Here is a 17,346-nt window from a genome sequence, read left to right on the forward strand (position 1 = left end):
CTCTCCGTCTCCTCTGCCTTCATACTCTCCGTCTCATACTCTCCGCTCTCTGCCTTCATACTCTCCGTCTCCTCTGCCTTCATACTCTCCGTCTCCTCTGCCTTCATACTCTCCGTCTCCTCTGCCTTCATACTCTCCGTCTCCTCTGCTCTCTCCTTCATACTCTCTCCTCTGCTCTCCTCTGCCTTCATACTCTCCGTCTCCTCTGCTCTCATACTCTCCGCCTCTCCTCTGCCTCTCCTCTGCCTTCCTCATCTGCCTTCATACTCTCCGTCTCCTCTGCCTTCTCATACTCTCCTCCTCTGCCTCTCCTCTGCTCCTCTGCCTTCATACTCTCCGTCTCCTCTGCCTTCATACTCTCCGTCTCCTCTGCCTTCATACTCTCCGTCTCTCCGTCTCCTCTGCCTTCATACTCTCCGTCTCCTCTGCCTTCATACTCTCCGTCTCCTCTGCCTTCATACTCTCCGTCTCCTCTGCTCTCGTTGGTCCAGTGTTTAGCAGCCTCTCCTCTTCATGTCTCCTTTGCTTTCATTTGTCCAGTAGCCCCTTTGCCAAAGACTGGAGGGTTTCCCTCTTCTCGTACAGGTACATCTGGGTTTCCCACAGCATGTCCACCAGGACCGCGTCACTCACCTCATCCAGCATCACCTCCTGAGACAGCTGGGGACTCAGTCTGCACACAAGACCATGAACTTGGTTTAGAAATGATGAAGCAATAACAATAACACAATCACTAATAAGGTAGGAAACACATGAAGTCCTGCAGATTTGTGTTTGAATATAGTGTTCTATGCAGAGCTCTATGGGCAGCTTTGTTTTCAGTTCCACACGTGCTGGTTCATTGACTGAGTGAACTGGACTTGATATGACTGTTAACATTGTTTGATGGCATGTGTTCTCTTCCTGTTGACTCTTATTCATTATTTAATAGTAAATGATTATCAGAAAAAATGTCTCTTCTTCATTTTCATGTCATGGTGCCTCACATTCCTTTATAATTATTCTGCATTTCTGAGTTTATTCTTTTAATAGTCGGTCTGGTTGTGTGAACAGCCTCAGCACCTAATTGTTTCCTCTGTCTCATGTGTGTCATTAAACTCTGCACATTGCAGCACTCGTCTCATTTAGGACAAACTGATGGTTTAAAACACAGCAGAAGAAGAATAAGAAAAAAGAGAAGCGGGCCAAAGAGGAGATGGAGTGATGAAGATGTTAGGTCAGACAAACAGAAGAGGGCCGGTAGAATAGGACAGCGGGTTCACAGTCAGCTGACCTGTGGTAGACGGTGTCGATCATTTCACACCAGGCTCCGGCTCTGTCCACCGCACAGCCATCAGAGTCTGTACACTGTCCAATCAGAGAGAGGGAGAGACTTTAGGAGATCATTATTGTTGGGTATTATGTCCACAGTATCAGGAATATTAAAAGGCTCCACAACAAGTAAGAAAAGAAAATTCTGAATGGACGGATCAATATGAAAAAATGTACAGACCCCTCTGTTAGTAACCATTTTTGTAGAAGGTGAAAGAATAATTCTCTGAACACGTTAGCCAACGCTGGCTAGCAAATTTTGTTGGCTTGTGAGCTAGCTAGCTTGTCCATCTCCAGAGCTAGTTAGCTAGCTCTTCTCCGGAGCTCCAGCCTGCTCTCCTTGCAGCAAAGTATTCTCATGGTATCGAGGAGTGAGGCAGACGGACTGCAGACTCAGAACTGCTGCTGGACACCAGACCAGTGTTGGGCTACTTCCTGTGTCAAGTGTAACGTTAGCATGTAGGCATGGTGGAATTAGCAAGGTAGCTAGCTAACTAGCCAGCAGCTAAATGAGCAGAATTGAACAACTTAGTGCTTGAACCACACACTCTTGTCATAATGTAGGCAAGCACATTGCTATCACCAGATAAGTTACAACTTTGTTCAGACACTAGTTAGCATGCTAATTCCACCATGCTTTCATGCTACACTGGTCACACAGGATGAGCCCAACAGTGAGCCATTTCGTCATCTCTCTAATAGTTTAGCCTGTTTAGCTGAAGGCTAAATTTGAATTATTACTAACATCTATCTCTCAAAAATCAAAAACCAATTGAAGCCGGAGCTGAACACACAGACATACAGAATATATTTACGTCTATGGTTGTACTCACACAGTCCACCAGCATCTTGCCGAGCTCCTTGGCTCCTACGAAGCTCTTGGCCAGCTCCAGAGGGTTGGAGGGTCGGAAAACATCCACGGAGTTCACCACCACCTGAGGAGGTTTACCTGCAGAGACGCAGCAGCACACGTGTTCAAACAGGAAGTTCTGCTCAGAGACAGTTAGTGATTCACAATGTGTAACCTGTCCTGCGTTTGACTTTCATAAATGTCAGGAATCTGGGTCAAAGCTGGAAAATTTATTTTGTTTTGTTTCGCAAAACGATCCACTTTGTGTCTTAGCATCCGAGCTAACGGTAGCTAAACATATTCGTCTCTACCTGATGACATGTCATAATTGCCTTGGTGATATTCAAAAGTAGCTCGTCCTTGAAATTATGCGTTTTCACAACATTGTGTGGTGGAGCCCCGAGTAAGAGCGAGAGAGTAATGTTTTGCTGTGAAGATTTCAAGTGAATGTTCAGTAGAGTTTGCAGTTCGTACAAAAATAAATGCTGCAGCTCCGGGGCAACGTTGGACAAAAGCTCACATGCAATGCATCCTGGTACATGTAGGCACAGCCGGCAAAGAACTGTGCTTTATCTGTCAAGATAGCACTGAGGAATGTATTGCTTCAACAGTCTACGTTTACCATCAGAAATGACTGGACATCCACAATAAATGTATTTTTTCGTATCATGTTCAGACAGAATGAAGAGGCTTACCTGTACCAAGGGAGACCACGATACCCAACTTCTTGATTTGGTTTCCATGGCCCTGAGAGGGAGGAGGGTTAAAAAGAAGAAGGTGGGTGATTAAATGATCTAATAAAACACAAATGCTTTAAATATCCATAAAGGTAAGTGATTGAATGTGAACTTAATGGATGACCAAGAAGTTAAACTAGGATGCCTACCTCTGCTCTTAAAGCTTTATTATACTGATGGATTTCTGACATGGCGTCTAGCGTCGGGTTGTTGGCCAGCAGCCCTCCATCCAGAAAGCGCCCCATCGGTCGGAAGTAAGTGGGGGCAGCGCCACTGGAGCGGGCGGCTCGCCACACAAGTTGTTCTGATGTAAAGATTTAAAGGATTTGAGGTAATCAAAACATCCACATTCATCCACGATGAAAACACAAAGGGGCTAAAACATGTTAGCATGTGTATGGAATCATAATTAAAGGAAAAGTTTTACATTTTGTGATGGACAATTATTCAATTTCTTGCAGAGATGAGTCATTGACCGGGGCACAGGCAAGGCAGGGAAGTCCAGGCAGGCAGAATCGGAAAACAGGAAGTCAGTCCAAGGGAAATTGCTGGAAGGTCTGGCATGAATGCGGCGAACGATCTGGCAGCAAGTGTGTGACTGACTGGGATTTAAATACTGGAGGGAGTAGGTGCAGCAGAGTGAGCAGGTGAGAGGGATTGTGCTGATGAGGTGGGTGTGGCAGACAGTGTGCACTGAGTAATACTGATTAGAACTCCTCCGAGGCCGCAGAGTCAGAATCCTTGAAGGCTGAGGCAAGGTGGACAGGCAGAACCCCTCTGGGGGGGCGAACAGGAGGACGACCAAGGCGGACGGGCAGAACCCCTCTGGGGAGGGCGAATTGGAGGACGACCAGGCCGACGGGGCCTCTCTGGGGGTCGGCCACGGGGACGACCAGGACGACGGGGCCTCTCTGGCGGTCGGGCGAGGGTATCTCGAGGCGGGTGGATCCTCTCTGGAGGTCGGGCGAGGATCTCTTGAGGCAGGCGGATCCTCTCTGGAGGTCGGGCGAGGGGCTCTAGAGACTGGGGCTCTGGAGATGGGGCTCTGGAAACTGGGGCTCTCGAGACTGGGGCTCTCTGGGGGAAACTGGGGCTCTGGCGGCAAGGTCTCTCGGACCTGGTGCTCTGGTGGCAAGGTCTCTTGGACATGGGGCTCTGGCAGCAAGGGCTCTCGGACCTGGGGCTCTCGAGGCGGGCGGATCCTCTCTGGAGGTCGGGCGAGGGCTCACGAGACTGGGGCTCTGGCGGCAAGGTCTCTCGGACCTGGGGCTCTGGCGACCCAGCGGGAAGTCCAGACAGGCAGAATCGGCAATGGGAAGTCAGTCCAAGGGAAATTGCTGGAAGGTCGAGTGTGTGAATGACTGCGGTTTAAATACTGGAGGGAGTAGGTGCAGCAGAGTGAGCAGGTGAGAGGGATTGTGCTGATGAGGTGGGTGTGGCAGACAGGTGCACTGAGTAATACTGATTAGGTGAGGGATGGTGTGGTGAGAGAGAAGGGGCTGGGCTGTGAGCTGGAAGTGGAACTGGGAGTGGCCGGAGTGAACTGAGAGAGAGTGACAGGCAGGTGAACAGCTAATGACAGGAGTGTATGGAAGTAAAACTGTGACAGTTGCCCAATAATTAATTTTATTTGCTACCTTTTTTGCTTTAAAAAGCTTGTGTTCTCTCACTCACACAGATACACACACCTTCATCAGTCACCTTCCTACGCTTTCTGGTTGGCTCCTCTGTGTATCCTACTACCAACACATCCTCATCCTCCCATCCTGCAACAACAACATGGCTGCCACTCAAACAACTCGCCACAACTGGACCACGGCATGCAAATTCAGAAGCAGCTTGTTCTGCGTTCACCCGGTGACTCGCTCTCCAGGTTTCACCTCATGAATGAACTTTAGAGTGAGTTACTCTGTTGAGGTTAGCCAGGACTTAAAGCCAACAAACATGACTGGTGGTGCGTGTTGAGGTACCTTGTGGGATGGTGATGGGCTTGAAGGTGGCGGTGGTGGAGTATGGAGGCTCTCTGTGGACGGAGGGAGGGTCATAGTTCCTGAAGATGTGCAGCTCTCCTGGATGTCTGTCTGCTAGAACACTGGTCACCATCACCCTGAAGAGAAACACAGAAACGAGAGGAAGGAGTCGATGTTAGAGAGGAGCAACGGGGTGTAGCGAGACTGGATGGACCTTCGTTGATCTAACACTGCAGAATCTTTTTCTGACCCAGAGACATCCAATCCCCCCCTCCTTATTTCACATTTGATTTCAGGAAAATACGTCTTTCTTCCGTATTTATGACGTGGGAAACAGAGTTAAAACCATTTCATGTTTTTCAGACCATACTGCCCTCCAGTGGTCAATTGGTGATAACACAGATATGTGTCAAAGTGACGAGATGACACGGTTAAGGTGACAGTACATATTAACGACAGTTATAAAATGTTTACACGCTAGTAAGTCACATGACCGATGCACATTTCTGATCCGCATAATCTTTGTTAAATCCTGTGTATTAAGTGTATGTAACTGAAATTCCATTTCTGTATCCATACAAGTGTGTAAGTTTTATTAATCTCAAAGTGAAGAAAAGTATGTGGTTTATTTGTTTAAAATGTTAGATTAATGAATTTACTAAACAAGAGTATCCCAACATTAGAAGACAAAGGAACCTAAAATCATGGCAGAAAACAGAGTCATAACTCAGCCGCACCCTACGATCTGAGACCCTCCTGCATAGATAAAACTGGGGAACTTTCTTTGTCCCTCCTCTTATTCTTTCCATCTCCGTCTGTGTTGGTTGTGTGTCTTGTTAAGTGTTATGGAGCTTCATACCCACTCCTGTTATTTTTATTTTATTATTTCAGTGCTTTTTCTCCTCAACTCCTTTTGAACATCTTATAAATATTCCTTTTAAGCAAGCCTTATTTTGTTTTATTGTACGTCTGTTGACCTCGTGAGAGATCAACTTTAATTATTGTCGTTTAGGCCAAACGAGATTAGTTTGAGTTCATCAACGAGTAGCCTCAGTTATAAAATTACTCAGAGCAATATCCCGCTCTGAACACCGCACCGGATCCAACGCCCGCCTTGAAGCAAGTCACGGAGAGCCCGGAGACTGAGATCGGCTTTCCAATCCACTTTGCTTTTCAGTGTGTGACTCTTTGCCAGCTCACTGGGTGAGTTCCCGAAGACAGCTGAGAACCATCGGTCCTGCGAGTCATCAACCGGCATCCATCGCCTTCTCAGCGGGAACAACTTCCGTTTGGAGGGACGCGAGCGGACTCAGAGGACCGCAGAAACAGCTGGCTGAATCCCCGCCAAGGCATCAGGACACCGCTGCTCAAAGTAGGCAACTATCAACTGTAATATGATCAAGGGTTGGTGTCGGGTAAAGGCTCTGATTAATAATAATTTAGATTGACCGGGTAGAGACAGGTGTAGAGATAGTAGAGAGAGGAGTATGAGGAGTTCACAACTTATCTTCACTATCTGATATAATATTGCCTGCGTTATTTGAAATCAATTCATTCATGATTTGTATTCTTGTTTAATTATTAATCTTGTTGTTTACTCACTTAATTATATTAGAAATAAATTACCCATTTATCGCCAAGTAGTCACTGAAATCAGGACTTACGCCTGAGATATTGAGACTGGATCATTTGTTGCCAAATTATTGACTTTATTTTATTATTTTCCTTCAGAGGTGGTGCCCCAAAAGTTTTAACAAGAGTAATATTTTAATTTTAACGTTTGATAAAACACGCTACAGGGGATAACTGTCAGAGTAAAGCTCAAAGACAAAGAGACAGAGAGAGGAGGTTTGATACGAGGAGATCTCACTACAGAACTTCTAAAGAACCGATAGCAGAACCGGTAACTCCGGACTGCATCAATACTCCATGTTCTACTCGTTTAGAACCAACGTCCCATCTATCAGCTAGCTAACATTAGCGCATGTCACAGTATTTGCTGGTGATTCCATGTTGACTTTCCTTCCCACATTCAACGTGAACAGTTACCTGGGGTAACGGACAGCCGCCATCTTGGTGTTCTCTCCGAACTCTTTCTTCAGGAAGTCCTCCAGCGGCGCCGACTCGTAAGGTCGTGACCCCTTGAACACCTGCTCCTTCATCCTGAAGTACAGGCAGCGCAGGTACTCCATGGACTTACCTACAGAGAGCAGGAACATCACCATCGTTATGATGCTTCAAGATCAAAGGAACACACACACACACACACACACACACACACACACACACACACACACACACACACACACACACACACACACACACACACACACACACACACACACACACACACACACACACACACACACACACACACACACACACACACACACACCGTGGACGATGGCGAGGGCCAGGATGCCCCCGGTGCTGGTGCCAGCCACCCAGTCAAAGAGCTCTCTGGTGGGCCGGCCGGCCTCTCGCTCCAGAGCGATCAACATCTGGATCAACACCAGGCCTTTAATACCTCCTCCATCCAGACACAGCAGTCTGTCCATCCTGCAGAGGATTAAAAAAACGGCTTTTAAAGTCTGCAGAGCCGCAATAATAACACTTTTTCTTGTAAAGCCCTCTCTGATACTGGGCTGAATATTAATCAATAAGATGACAATATTCATAAATACAAATAGCATAATTACTCACTTGCTTTTCTCCATCTTGGCGCCGTCCACCTGAGTGGTGCCTCTGCTCATTGCACCGACTGCAGCCCCGGCATACAGGATGTCCTCAAACCCTGTCGGCCAATCACAACAGTTATTGATATTTAAGGGCCAACACATGGCATCAAATGTGTTTATAAAGGATAGAAAAGGAAAAAAGATCACTGGGGTTTCTACAAGCATCATGGGAGTTCCACATTTAGTTCAGGAAATTTGCTTTATTCCTGGAAGCTTTATCGTATATATTGTTATTATGTATCACATCATTTAGCATTCAGTTGTATTAAGCTCCACTGTCTTGTTTCACTACTGGTTCCAAAAAAACACCTGACAAATCCTTCTTATTCTGCCTTTAAATACGACCAACAAGAACGTGTTGATCTGTTAACGATTAGCTTATATATACCCTCTGGAATACGAAAGAAAACCCCTTTTTTTCAGTATTTTGAGAAAATACAAATTGCATTGGATGAGACCAACAGCTGTAGTTTGAAAGATACAAGAAAAAGAGAATGTAGCGTTGTGGAAAATGAGAGTTAAAAGCTCCGCCCAGTACACCTGATACACCTGTATGAGTCACAGAGAGACATTAAATGAAGGCGGAGGGCGGTGGAGGAGCGGTGCTGGTGTTACCTATGCCTGATGGCTTGGCCTTGGTGGAGAAGGGGGAGGACTGCCGGGGGAGGGGGAGGCAGCGCTGGACCCCTACACTACACAGCATGTCCAGCAGTATCTTTCTATTAGGACCTTTCATGTTAACACACACACAAGCCAAGACATGCACACACAGCACAAATAGAGAGTTGTTATTAATTATCATGCATTTTAAAAACAATACAGGACAAAAAAAGAAATCTCCTTTTAGCTCCATTTCTGCTTCAGAGCGTCCAGAGGCTGCTTTCAGACACAACCACCTCTCATGCTCTGATCTTAGATTATAGACAGGAGGAACATTATATTAGAAATCAAGGCATTTAAAAAATAGATTCCATGCAACTCTTGTCAAAGCTCGCTCTACATAGTCAGTGATCTCTAATGTGCTTCACACTGACATGCTTCTGTTTTTAATCACACTGCAGACAGTGAGTTAATGTGTGAAGGAAGCAACTTCTGAACTTCACCACCATCATGACATTACTACTATTATTTATGCATAAAACACATTTACACCTTAATGGAATCCAATACGACACAAATAAAAGTAATAGATTTTACTTTTGTGATTGTGAAATTAATCATTTTCTAATCACTGAAACTAACTTTTGACAAAACGACTCGCTGAGATGTTTCCTTTCACATTCAACACTCATGTATTAGTAGCAGAAGCTGTAAAAACAAGTTTTAATATATCGAGACAAGACATTCAGGATTGATTAATGTTTATATTTTTGTAAATCACTCATAACACATCCAGCCACATCGATGCAGTAGAGTTAAAGTGGAAAACATCTTACAATAAAGTTGAAACAGGCCTGTTAGGTCAAACATATTAGTTCCATAAACTCTCTCTCTCTCTCTCTCTCTCGCTCTCTCACCTTTGCTGGTGCGAGCAGCGATGAGTCCAGGTGTCTCTCCCAGGTCGTTGTGGATCTCCACGTCAGCCCCGAACACAATCAGAGCTTTGATCAGCTCCATGTGGTCCATCTGAAGAACAGAGAGCCACGAAAATAAAAATGTTTCTACAGCAAAATGACAATAAAGGAAAAATTCAAAATGACATAAATCTGTGGCATTTTAATGTCTTAATGTGAATTAATAGCAAAGTTGCAAAAGGAGAACATGTTTTCCAGTTCCTATAGGCTCCGCCCTCTAGGAGCTATTGCTACCAGGTTTATCCTATGAGGCTCTTAGGGGGCGGAGTCTATACTCATAGAATCTGGAGTTACGATACGAAACTAAGGTTCTTCCAGTTGATAAAAAAGCCACGATGTCTTATCTTACTAGTTGATGTGTTTATGAACAGGTGGAAAAAATGTTTTTGCGACATCTATTTTTCTAAATTTGTAAAGATATTTCTTATCTGTGAAACAGGTTGTAAAAAAAATAAAAAAAAATGAATGAATGCATTTTAAGTTATCTTGATAGGTGCTTGGCAATGATAATATTGTAGCTGCTCCATCAACACTCCGAGTAACGAAGAGTCCTGCATCTTTGATAAAAAGAACAAACAAGAACATTTGCTTTTCAAGAAAGGTCAGCAGACAGAGTGATAACATGTTGTCGTATCAGCACATTGTCTATTACACTGTGTGTTGTGTAAATATTGTGTTTGAACCTCTTCCTCCTCCCTTTTCATCAACACTTTGATAGTCAGTAACAGATTACGATCAGAGCAGTGCAGAGGTGACGTCACCTTCATGGCGAGGTGCAGGGCGGTGTTTCCGTCCTGGCCCCTGAGGTTGGCGTTGGCCCCGTGGGTGAGCAGCACCATGGCCGCCTCGAAGCGCCCCCTCCTGGTCAGAATGTGGAGGGCGCTCTCTCCGGTCTTACTGAGGTAGTTCACTGCACAGCCGTGTTCCAGCAGCATGCGACACATCTGGAAAAGAGAAGAGGAAGATCAGGAACATCTGCTGGACTTACGTTGGTAATATTTGCTTGAACTCCATGTCATGAATCCATTGTTGTAACATAAAGCATTAACACATTCTCTGGTCGTAAAGTTATGTTATTGTTATTTAAACAGCTCATTATTGATTCCTAATGTAACATCTTTCACCTCGGCGGTTTTGGACCAGTGGAGAGGCGTTCCTCCGTACAGAGAGTCTTCGGCCTGGAGCTGACCCGGGTCTGCTTTGAGGATCTCCTCCACACAGCTGACAGCCAAGTAAAAGAGGAATGTTATAAACCATCCTACATACTAACTGAAGTACATCCCCCACTATCTCTGAAACAAACATTTAGTGACCCTTTAAAGTCTTTCTTTTCTTAGACGTTCTCACTATGGAAGATGGATTTAAAGCTACTCCAGAAATGTTCATTTAGTGTTGATTCTGGCGGCCCTGTGGACTAAAGTGGTAGTGTTTCCTTCACCAGAGTCCCTTTAGAAAACCTCTCATTTTACTGCAGCAGGGTCTGACAGTTCTCAGTCCTAGTCCTGGTTCTGGTTCTCCCTCCAGCGGGTCTAGCAATACAGTCTGGGTCTCTGACCGTATAGCTGGACCCTGCATGATTTCATCTGGTTTCTCCAGAATCCGACCCGGTGGCTCCGATGACGAGCTTTAAGAATAACTTTATAGAAACAGACGATCTTCTCTCTGATGGTCTCGTTTACTGATGGAGGTCTATAGAGGACCAGGACTACACTGAGACTGGTTCAGGACCATATAGAGGACCAGGACTAAACTGAGACTGGTTCAGGACCATATAGAGGACCAGGACTAAACTGAGACTGGTTCAGGACCATATAGAGGACCAGGACTAAACTGAGACTGGTTCAGGACCATATAGAGGACCAGGACTAAACTGAGACTGGTTCAGGACTAAACTGAGACTGGTTCAGGACCAGATTAAAAGGGCCGATACCGATGCCCTGGACAGAAACCATTAAAACGAGACACCTTGCTCATCATCTTGTCTTCCACTCTACTCACCCCTTCTCACTGTACTTCATGGCGCTGTGGATCGGGTAGCCGACGCCACCGATGACGCCGCACTTGGCCCCGCCCCCCAACAGAGCTTTGACGGACTCCACGCGTCCCAGGCGGCACGCCACGTGGAGCGGCGTCTCCCCGTTGTTGTTCAGCTCGTTCACCCCCGAGCACATCCGCGAGCACATGACCTGAGGGTGAGAGAATGTTTTCAGAAACACATCTAAGTGAACTGTTAGTGACCCGCCATGTTGAAACCTGTCAAGGACCGTTCAGGGTCCCCGTCTTTCCGTTTGTAGGCCGAATTTGGTCTATTTCAGCCATGAGTCTCAGCCAGGAGGCAACCTCGATTTCTGTAAAGTGAAGTCAAAGCTTCATGTGTTAAAGCTGCATTCTCTCTGCTGTCCATCAGGGGGCGACTCCTCTGGTTGTATAGAAGTCTATGAGAAAATGACTCTACTTCTCTCTTGATTTATTCCCTCAGTAAACATTGTAAACATGAGTTTATGGTCTCAATCTCTAGTTTCAAGTCTTCTTCAATACAGCATGATGTTCATTTAGTAAATGATGCTCCATTTAGAGTCAAACAGACCATAAAGCAGGGGATGCTTTAGGGCGGGGCTACACACTGATTGACAGGTCGACACCAGAGACGTATACGGCGTCTCTACGTCACTCCTCCTCAGTCCATATATGGTCACTTCTGTTCAGTGCTTGCAAAAAAACAACATGGCGATGTTCAGCGACCTCAAGGCTTCAGTCCACAAACCAATGAATGACGTCCCGATGACTACGTCCACTTCTTATATCCAGTCTGTGGTCTCACCTGGATGATGGCGGGCGTGTCCTGCTTGGCGGCACAGTGCATGGGCGTCTCTCCGTTGCGGTCTCTGATGTCGGTGCGAGCCTGACTCTCATCCAACAGCTGCTTCACACACGCCGAGTCGCCGCGCTCACATGCCCGGTGCAGCGGCGTCTGACCTGAGGCGTCCCGAGCGTTGATCTGACTGAAGACGGAGAGACGTGGCGTGATTAGACTGGGCGTTAGGAACGCTTTGGACCACTACCTTAATATTTCATTTAGTATCATCATTTTTTTGGTCATATCGAGGCATTATGACTTGAGCTTTCAGAGACTTCAGAGTCACATTTAGTCCACTTTATCTTGTTTATCAATGGAAGATCGCATCAAAGTTCACTTTGATGACCTTTATGTTTTCTTTCTCTACATTGTTTTTTATGTATTTTTTCTATTTTTATAGTTTGTGAATGCTTTTTAAAAACACTCCCTTATCTTGTATTTCTCATCCTTTAAATTAAACTATGAACAAACATATAGCACCTAAATATTCCCATATGTGATATATTGATTATCTTAAGCATCTTTTCAGTAAATGCATGTTGATTATCATACTGTACTGAAATAAACCAAAACTAAGGCCGTATTGAATGTCTATTTGTTTTACTTTTAAAGATTCTATTGAGGTTTTCAAATGAAGCTTTGGATGTCTTTCTTAACATTTTAAGACACCGTCAACCTTAAAAACACAAACCATAAAATAAATGTATTGTTGTATGAATGTAATGTATGGTGCTGTTAGATTGCTGCAGTCCCGTTAATACATGTGCTGCTGGAAGATATGTAGATAAAAACATTTTGTGTATATTACATCTATCTTTTTTTAATAACTTGTCTTTTGGACGGTCTATAGTTATTGGAAATGTTTGAACTAATCCTACAGCCACCACTTGAATATAACTCTACTTTAGTAATAATATTAGTGTAGCCTGATATTTATTGACATGAATAGAAACACAAAAGAAACCTGTGCAGCGTTTGAATGATTTGGAATTTGAATCAAAAGAACTGCTGTTGTTATGAACTGAAGTAGTTAATAGTGTTAATTTAGCATAAAATAGACTTCTTCCTTCATTAAACTGTATCTTGAAGTCTCTACACAGAAAACTAATTAGGGACAATTTTGATAATCATTTAACAAAACGAATTAAGTGAATTATCAAGCAAATGACTCCTCAAATGATACGACCTGATGCTTTTCTCTATTTATAGTGTTAAATAAATATCTTCCGGGATTTTTAAGACAGAAAAGTATCATCATTTGTCTTACCTCTGGACATAGTTATGCTTGAGACACTCCTTCAGGCCCGTCTCCACGGCGATGTGGGCCGAGCTCCAGTCCTGGTGGTTGCGGATGCAGTCGACGATTGGCTGGGTGGTCTCAGCTTTAAGAGGAAGCGTCTCATAGAAGGGGCGGAGCTTGAGGGCGTATTGGGGGAACCAGTTCATGGCGTCCTCCTCCGACGCCACCTGGAACAGCCTGGTTCACAGAGACAAGATTACAAACACATTTCATTGTGAGGTCTGAATGGCTTCAATACTTCTCTGCTAGCAAACTAGCACAATATTCTATATTAAATGCTATTTTAGTTAGCTGTAAAGTGTTGAATATCCTTTTGCTTTCAAACCTCTGATGTTAAATACGTCTCTGGTGTGGACCTGTCAATCAGTGTGTAGCCCCGCCCTAAAGCATCCCCTGCTTTATGGTCTGTTTGACTCTAAATGGAGCATCATTTACTAAATGAACATCATGCTGTATTGAAGAAGACTTGAAACTAGAGATTGAGACCATAAACTCATGTTTACAATGTTTACTGAGGGAATAAATCAAGAGAGAAGTAGAGTCATTTTCTCATAGACTTCTATACAACCAGAGGAGTCGCCCCCTGCTGGACAGGAGAGAGAATGCAGCTTTAAGACTCGGTTCAATGACCCAGTACGGATTAATTCAAGATGACAGGCTGAGATTTAGATAAGCTGCTTTGTTGGGTGACGGTGCAGATCAATACTGATCCAAGATTAATCAATCAGATAATATGCTTAAAGTATTAATCAAATCTGCAGAGGCTACTAAACACACCGTTCACTTCAGCGTACATCTGTCCTACGTTAAATGATGCTCCGTTTAGAGTCAAACAGACCATAAAGCAGGGGATGCTTTAGGGCGGGGCTACACCCTGATTGACAGGTCCACACCAGAGACGTTTACACCGTCTCTACCTCACTCCACTTCTTATATACGGTCTGTCCGTGATGAGATCCGTACTGACCTCAGGGTCACATTGGGCGTCTCGGGGCACATGAGCAGACAGTCCCACGACTGGTACTGAGTGTTTCTGTACAGAACGATGCGTCCCTCCTCTTTCAGGAGCACTTTGCCTCCTCCTCCGTAGTCGGACAGCGGCACGTCTCTGACCCGGTACGGGTTTGTGAAGAGGGTTGACACGGAGGACACGGTGTCCAACAGACGGCCCAGGAACTGCATCGTCACCTGAGAACACAGAGCAGACAGTCCTTTCACTTTATGTCAGTTTCTTTATATATTAACAATTCAGAGGGGGATATCGTCTGTTTTACTCCACTGATTATTTCATCAAAATAACTAATAAATGATGATGTTTCTTTAAAGAATAAACTAAAAGCTTCACCAGCTGCCACATTGAAGAGATGAACACATGAATGCAGCGATAATTACAATAACAGAATATATGATGAAGAAAAGGGTCATTTTGCATATTGTGTTCTTTTACTTTTCGTATTTCCATGTTAATACGTTTGTAGTATATCTTACATTAGTACTGCGTATACTTAAATAAAGATGTGAGAACTCGTTTCCCATCTGATACACAGCCTCAATGCAGTGCTGCCAGTTTGGGCTGCTTTTGTCTGCATTTGGAGAAATAAAATAAAACTATATTCCTAAAAACATTTTATAATTAAAAACCCAGATGCAAAATTGAATGAACTTAGTTGTGTCCACTCACTCATATTATTGACTTAATGTAATATGATGAATATTTGATGGACAATGACGTCACCATCAATGACATGATGGTGTTTGTGTGTTTGGTTGTCTGACTGAACTTCCTGTGGGTTTTGAGAGTCGATTCCTCAAACATGTATGATGTGTTCTATGGTGCATGTCATGATGTCATGATTAAAGGTTTACACGGGTTCCTGCTGCGGTTCCATTTGTTTTTAATGTTATTGGGCTGAAACTGTCCATCCTGATCTGTCATCAGTCTCTAGGATCTCAGAGGAGATGCTGGTGGATGTCCTGCCCCCATCAACACTGTGGACTCCTTCCACTTCCTCTGCTCCATCATGACTCAGGACCTCCATCATGACTCAGGACCTCCATCCTGACTCAGGACCTCCATCATGCAGAAGGCTGAGCAGAGGAAGAACATCAGCCTGCCAAAGACAGTGATGGTGCACTTCTACACCGCCATCTTTGAGTCCATCCTCTCCTCCTCCATCACGTCTGGTTTCGTCCACAGAGGGATTCTAGTTGAGTTTAAGCAACTAGTTTAAGCAACTCCTACACCCTCAGACTCCTACACCCTTAGACTCCTACACCCTCAGACTCCTACACCCTCAGACTCCTACACCCTCAGACTCCTACATCCTCAGACCCCTACACCCTTAGACTCCTACATCCTCAGACTCCTACACCCTTAGACTCCTACACCCTTAGACTCCTACACTCCTTAGACTCCTCAGACTACACCCTTAGACTCCTACATCCTCAGACTCCTACACCCTTAGACTCCTACACCCTTATACTCCTCAGACTCCTACACCCTTAGACTCCTACATCCTCAGACTCCTACATCCTTAGACTCCTACATCCTCAGACTCCTACATCCTTAGACTCCTACACCCTTAGACTCATACATCATCAGACTCCTACATCCTTAGACTCCTCAGACTCCTACATCCTTAGACTCCTCAGACTCCTACACCCTTAGACTCATACATCATCAGACTCCTACATCCTTAGACTCCTCAGACTCCTACACCCTTAGACTCCTACATCCTTAGACTCCTACACCCTCAGACTCCTATGTTACAGTTGCAATATGTTACACACCTTTGCACGGCACTACTCTTCAAATGCACAGGTTTCACTTTAATAACAGACTTTTTATTTGTTTCTCACATATTACTGTGTATAACGTGCACATGTTCTACTGTAAAAGCATGTCTTTACCTGTTGTTAACATGTTCTACTGTAAAAGCATGTCTTTACCTGTTGTTAACATGTTCTACTGTACATGTTTTACCTGTTGTTAACATGTTCTACTGTAAAAGCATGTCTTTACCTGTTGTTAACATGTTCTACTGTAAAAGCATGTCTTTACCTGTTGTTAACATGTTTATTGTCACACACCTACAGGTTCAGTCTCTGACCTCACTGATGGAGGAGGTTTGGGTGGTGCTGTCTGATCTCTGATTGAGAACAGAGCACCCTCATCAGGAGTCACGTGTGCTCTGAGCAGCTCATGCATTACTTCCTGGGTCTGCAGGGCGTCACGGACGTTATTTATCTATAGTCCTGCAGCTGCTGAGTTCAGTGACGGTGCAGCCTGAGGCGCACCTGGTGCATTAAGCCCGCTGTAGTCCCTTTATGCTGGACGGTCAGAGCAGCTCTTACCTGCGGGTGGTGTCCTGCTGCGTCGCTCAGATGACTTCTGACAGCGGAGTCAACAACCACGCGACACTGAAACCGAACTTGATACTAATCGTGACTGACGCGAGTTGGGCCAATCAGAGCTCACGGGGCGGGCGTTGCTAGGTAAAAGGGGAGGGGCTTCATATAGACGGATATGTTGAAGAGATGCTCGTTTCTTTTTACTGCGTTTGCTGCCAGAAACCTTCTTATAGGTATATAAAAATCTTATATAGGTTTAGAAATATATGATAATAATAATAATAATAATAATAATAATAATAATATATAATAATAATAATAATAATGATAATAATAATAATAATGATAATGATAATAATAATAATGATAATAATAATAATAATAATAATGATAATAATAATAATAATGATGATAATAATAATAATGATAATAATAATAATAATAATAATAATAATAATAATAATAATAATGATAATAATAATGATAATAATAATAATAATAATAATAATAATGATAATAATAATAATATAATAATAATAATAATAATAATATAATAATAATAATAATGATAATAATAATAATAATAAATAAAAATAACAAAACTAAACTAAACTAAACTAAACAATAACAATAATAATAATTGCAAAACTAAACAAAA

The 17,346-nt window shown here is 43.9% G+C and overlaps 1 protein-coding gene across 2 annotated transcripts; it reads right to left on the reverse strand.

Moving 5' to 3' along the window:
• Positions 1-399: 399 nt before the first annotated feature.
• Positions 400-16,761, reverse strand: pla2g6 (phospholipase A2, group VI (cytosolic, calcium-independent)). Of its 2 annotated transcripts, XM_054603971.1 has the most exons (18): positions 16,692-16,761; positions 14,305-14,525; positions 13,305-13,514; positions 12,002-12,182; positions 11,179-11,366; positions 10,305-10,401; positions 9,942-10,124; positions 9,124-9,232; positions 7,572-7,662; positions 7,264-7,427; positions 6,918-7,068; positions 4,869-5,005; positions 4,587-4,664; positions 3,048-3,202; positions 2,857-2,908; positions 2,145-2,260; positions 1,274-1,347; positions 400-673 (listed from the first exon to the last, which is right to left on the reverse strand). In XM_054603971.1, exons 2-18 carry the CDS (start codon positions 14,517-14,519, stop codon positions 529-531), a joined length of 2,346 nt encoding a protein of 781 aa, XP_054459946.1. In that variant the 5' UTR covers positions 14,520-14,525; positions 16,692-16,761; the 3' UTR covers positions 400-528. The 2 variants fall into 2 exon arrangements, with proteins under 2 accessions (XP_054459946.1, XP_054459947.1); XM_054603972.1 differs by lacking the exon at positions 4,587-4,664.
• Positions 16,762-17,346: the final 585 nt, after the last annotated feature.

Source organism: Anoplopoma fimbria, chromosome 9 (genome assembly GCF_027596085.1).
Source record: "Anoplopoma fimbria isolate UVic2021 breed Golden Eagle Sablefish chromosome 9, Afim_UVic_2022, whole genome shotgun sequence".
In the NCBI taxonomy this organism is placed as follows: Eukaryota; Metazoa; Chordata; class Actinopteri; order Perciformes; family Anoplopomatidae; genus Anoplopoma; species Anoplopoma fimbria.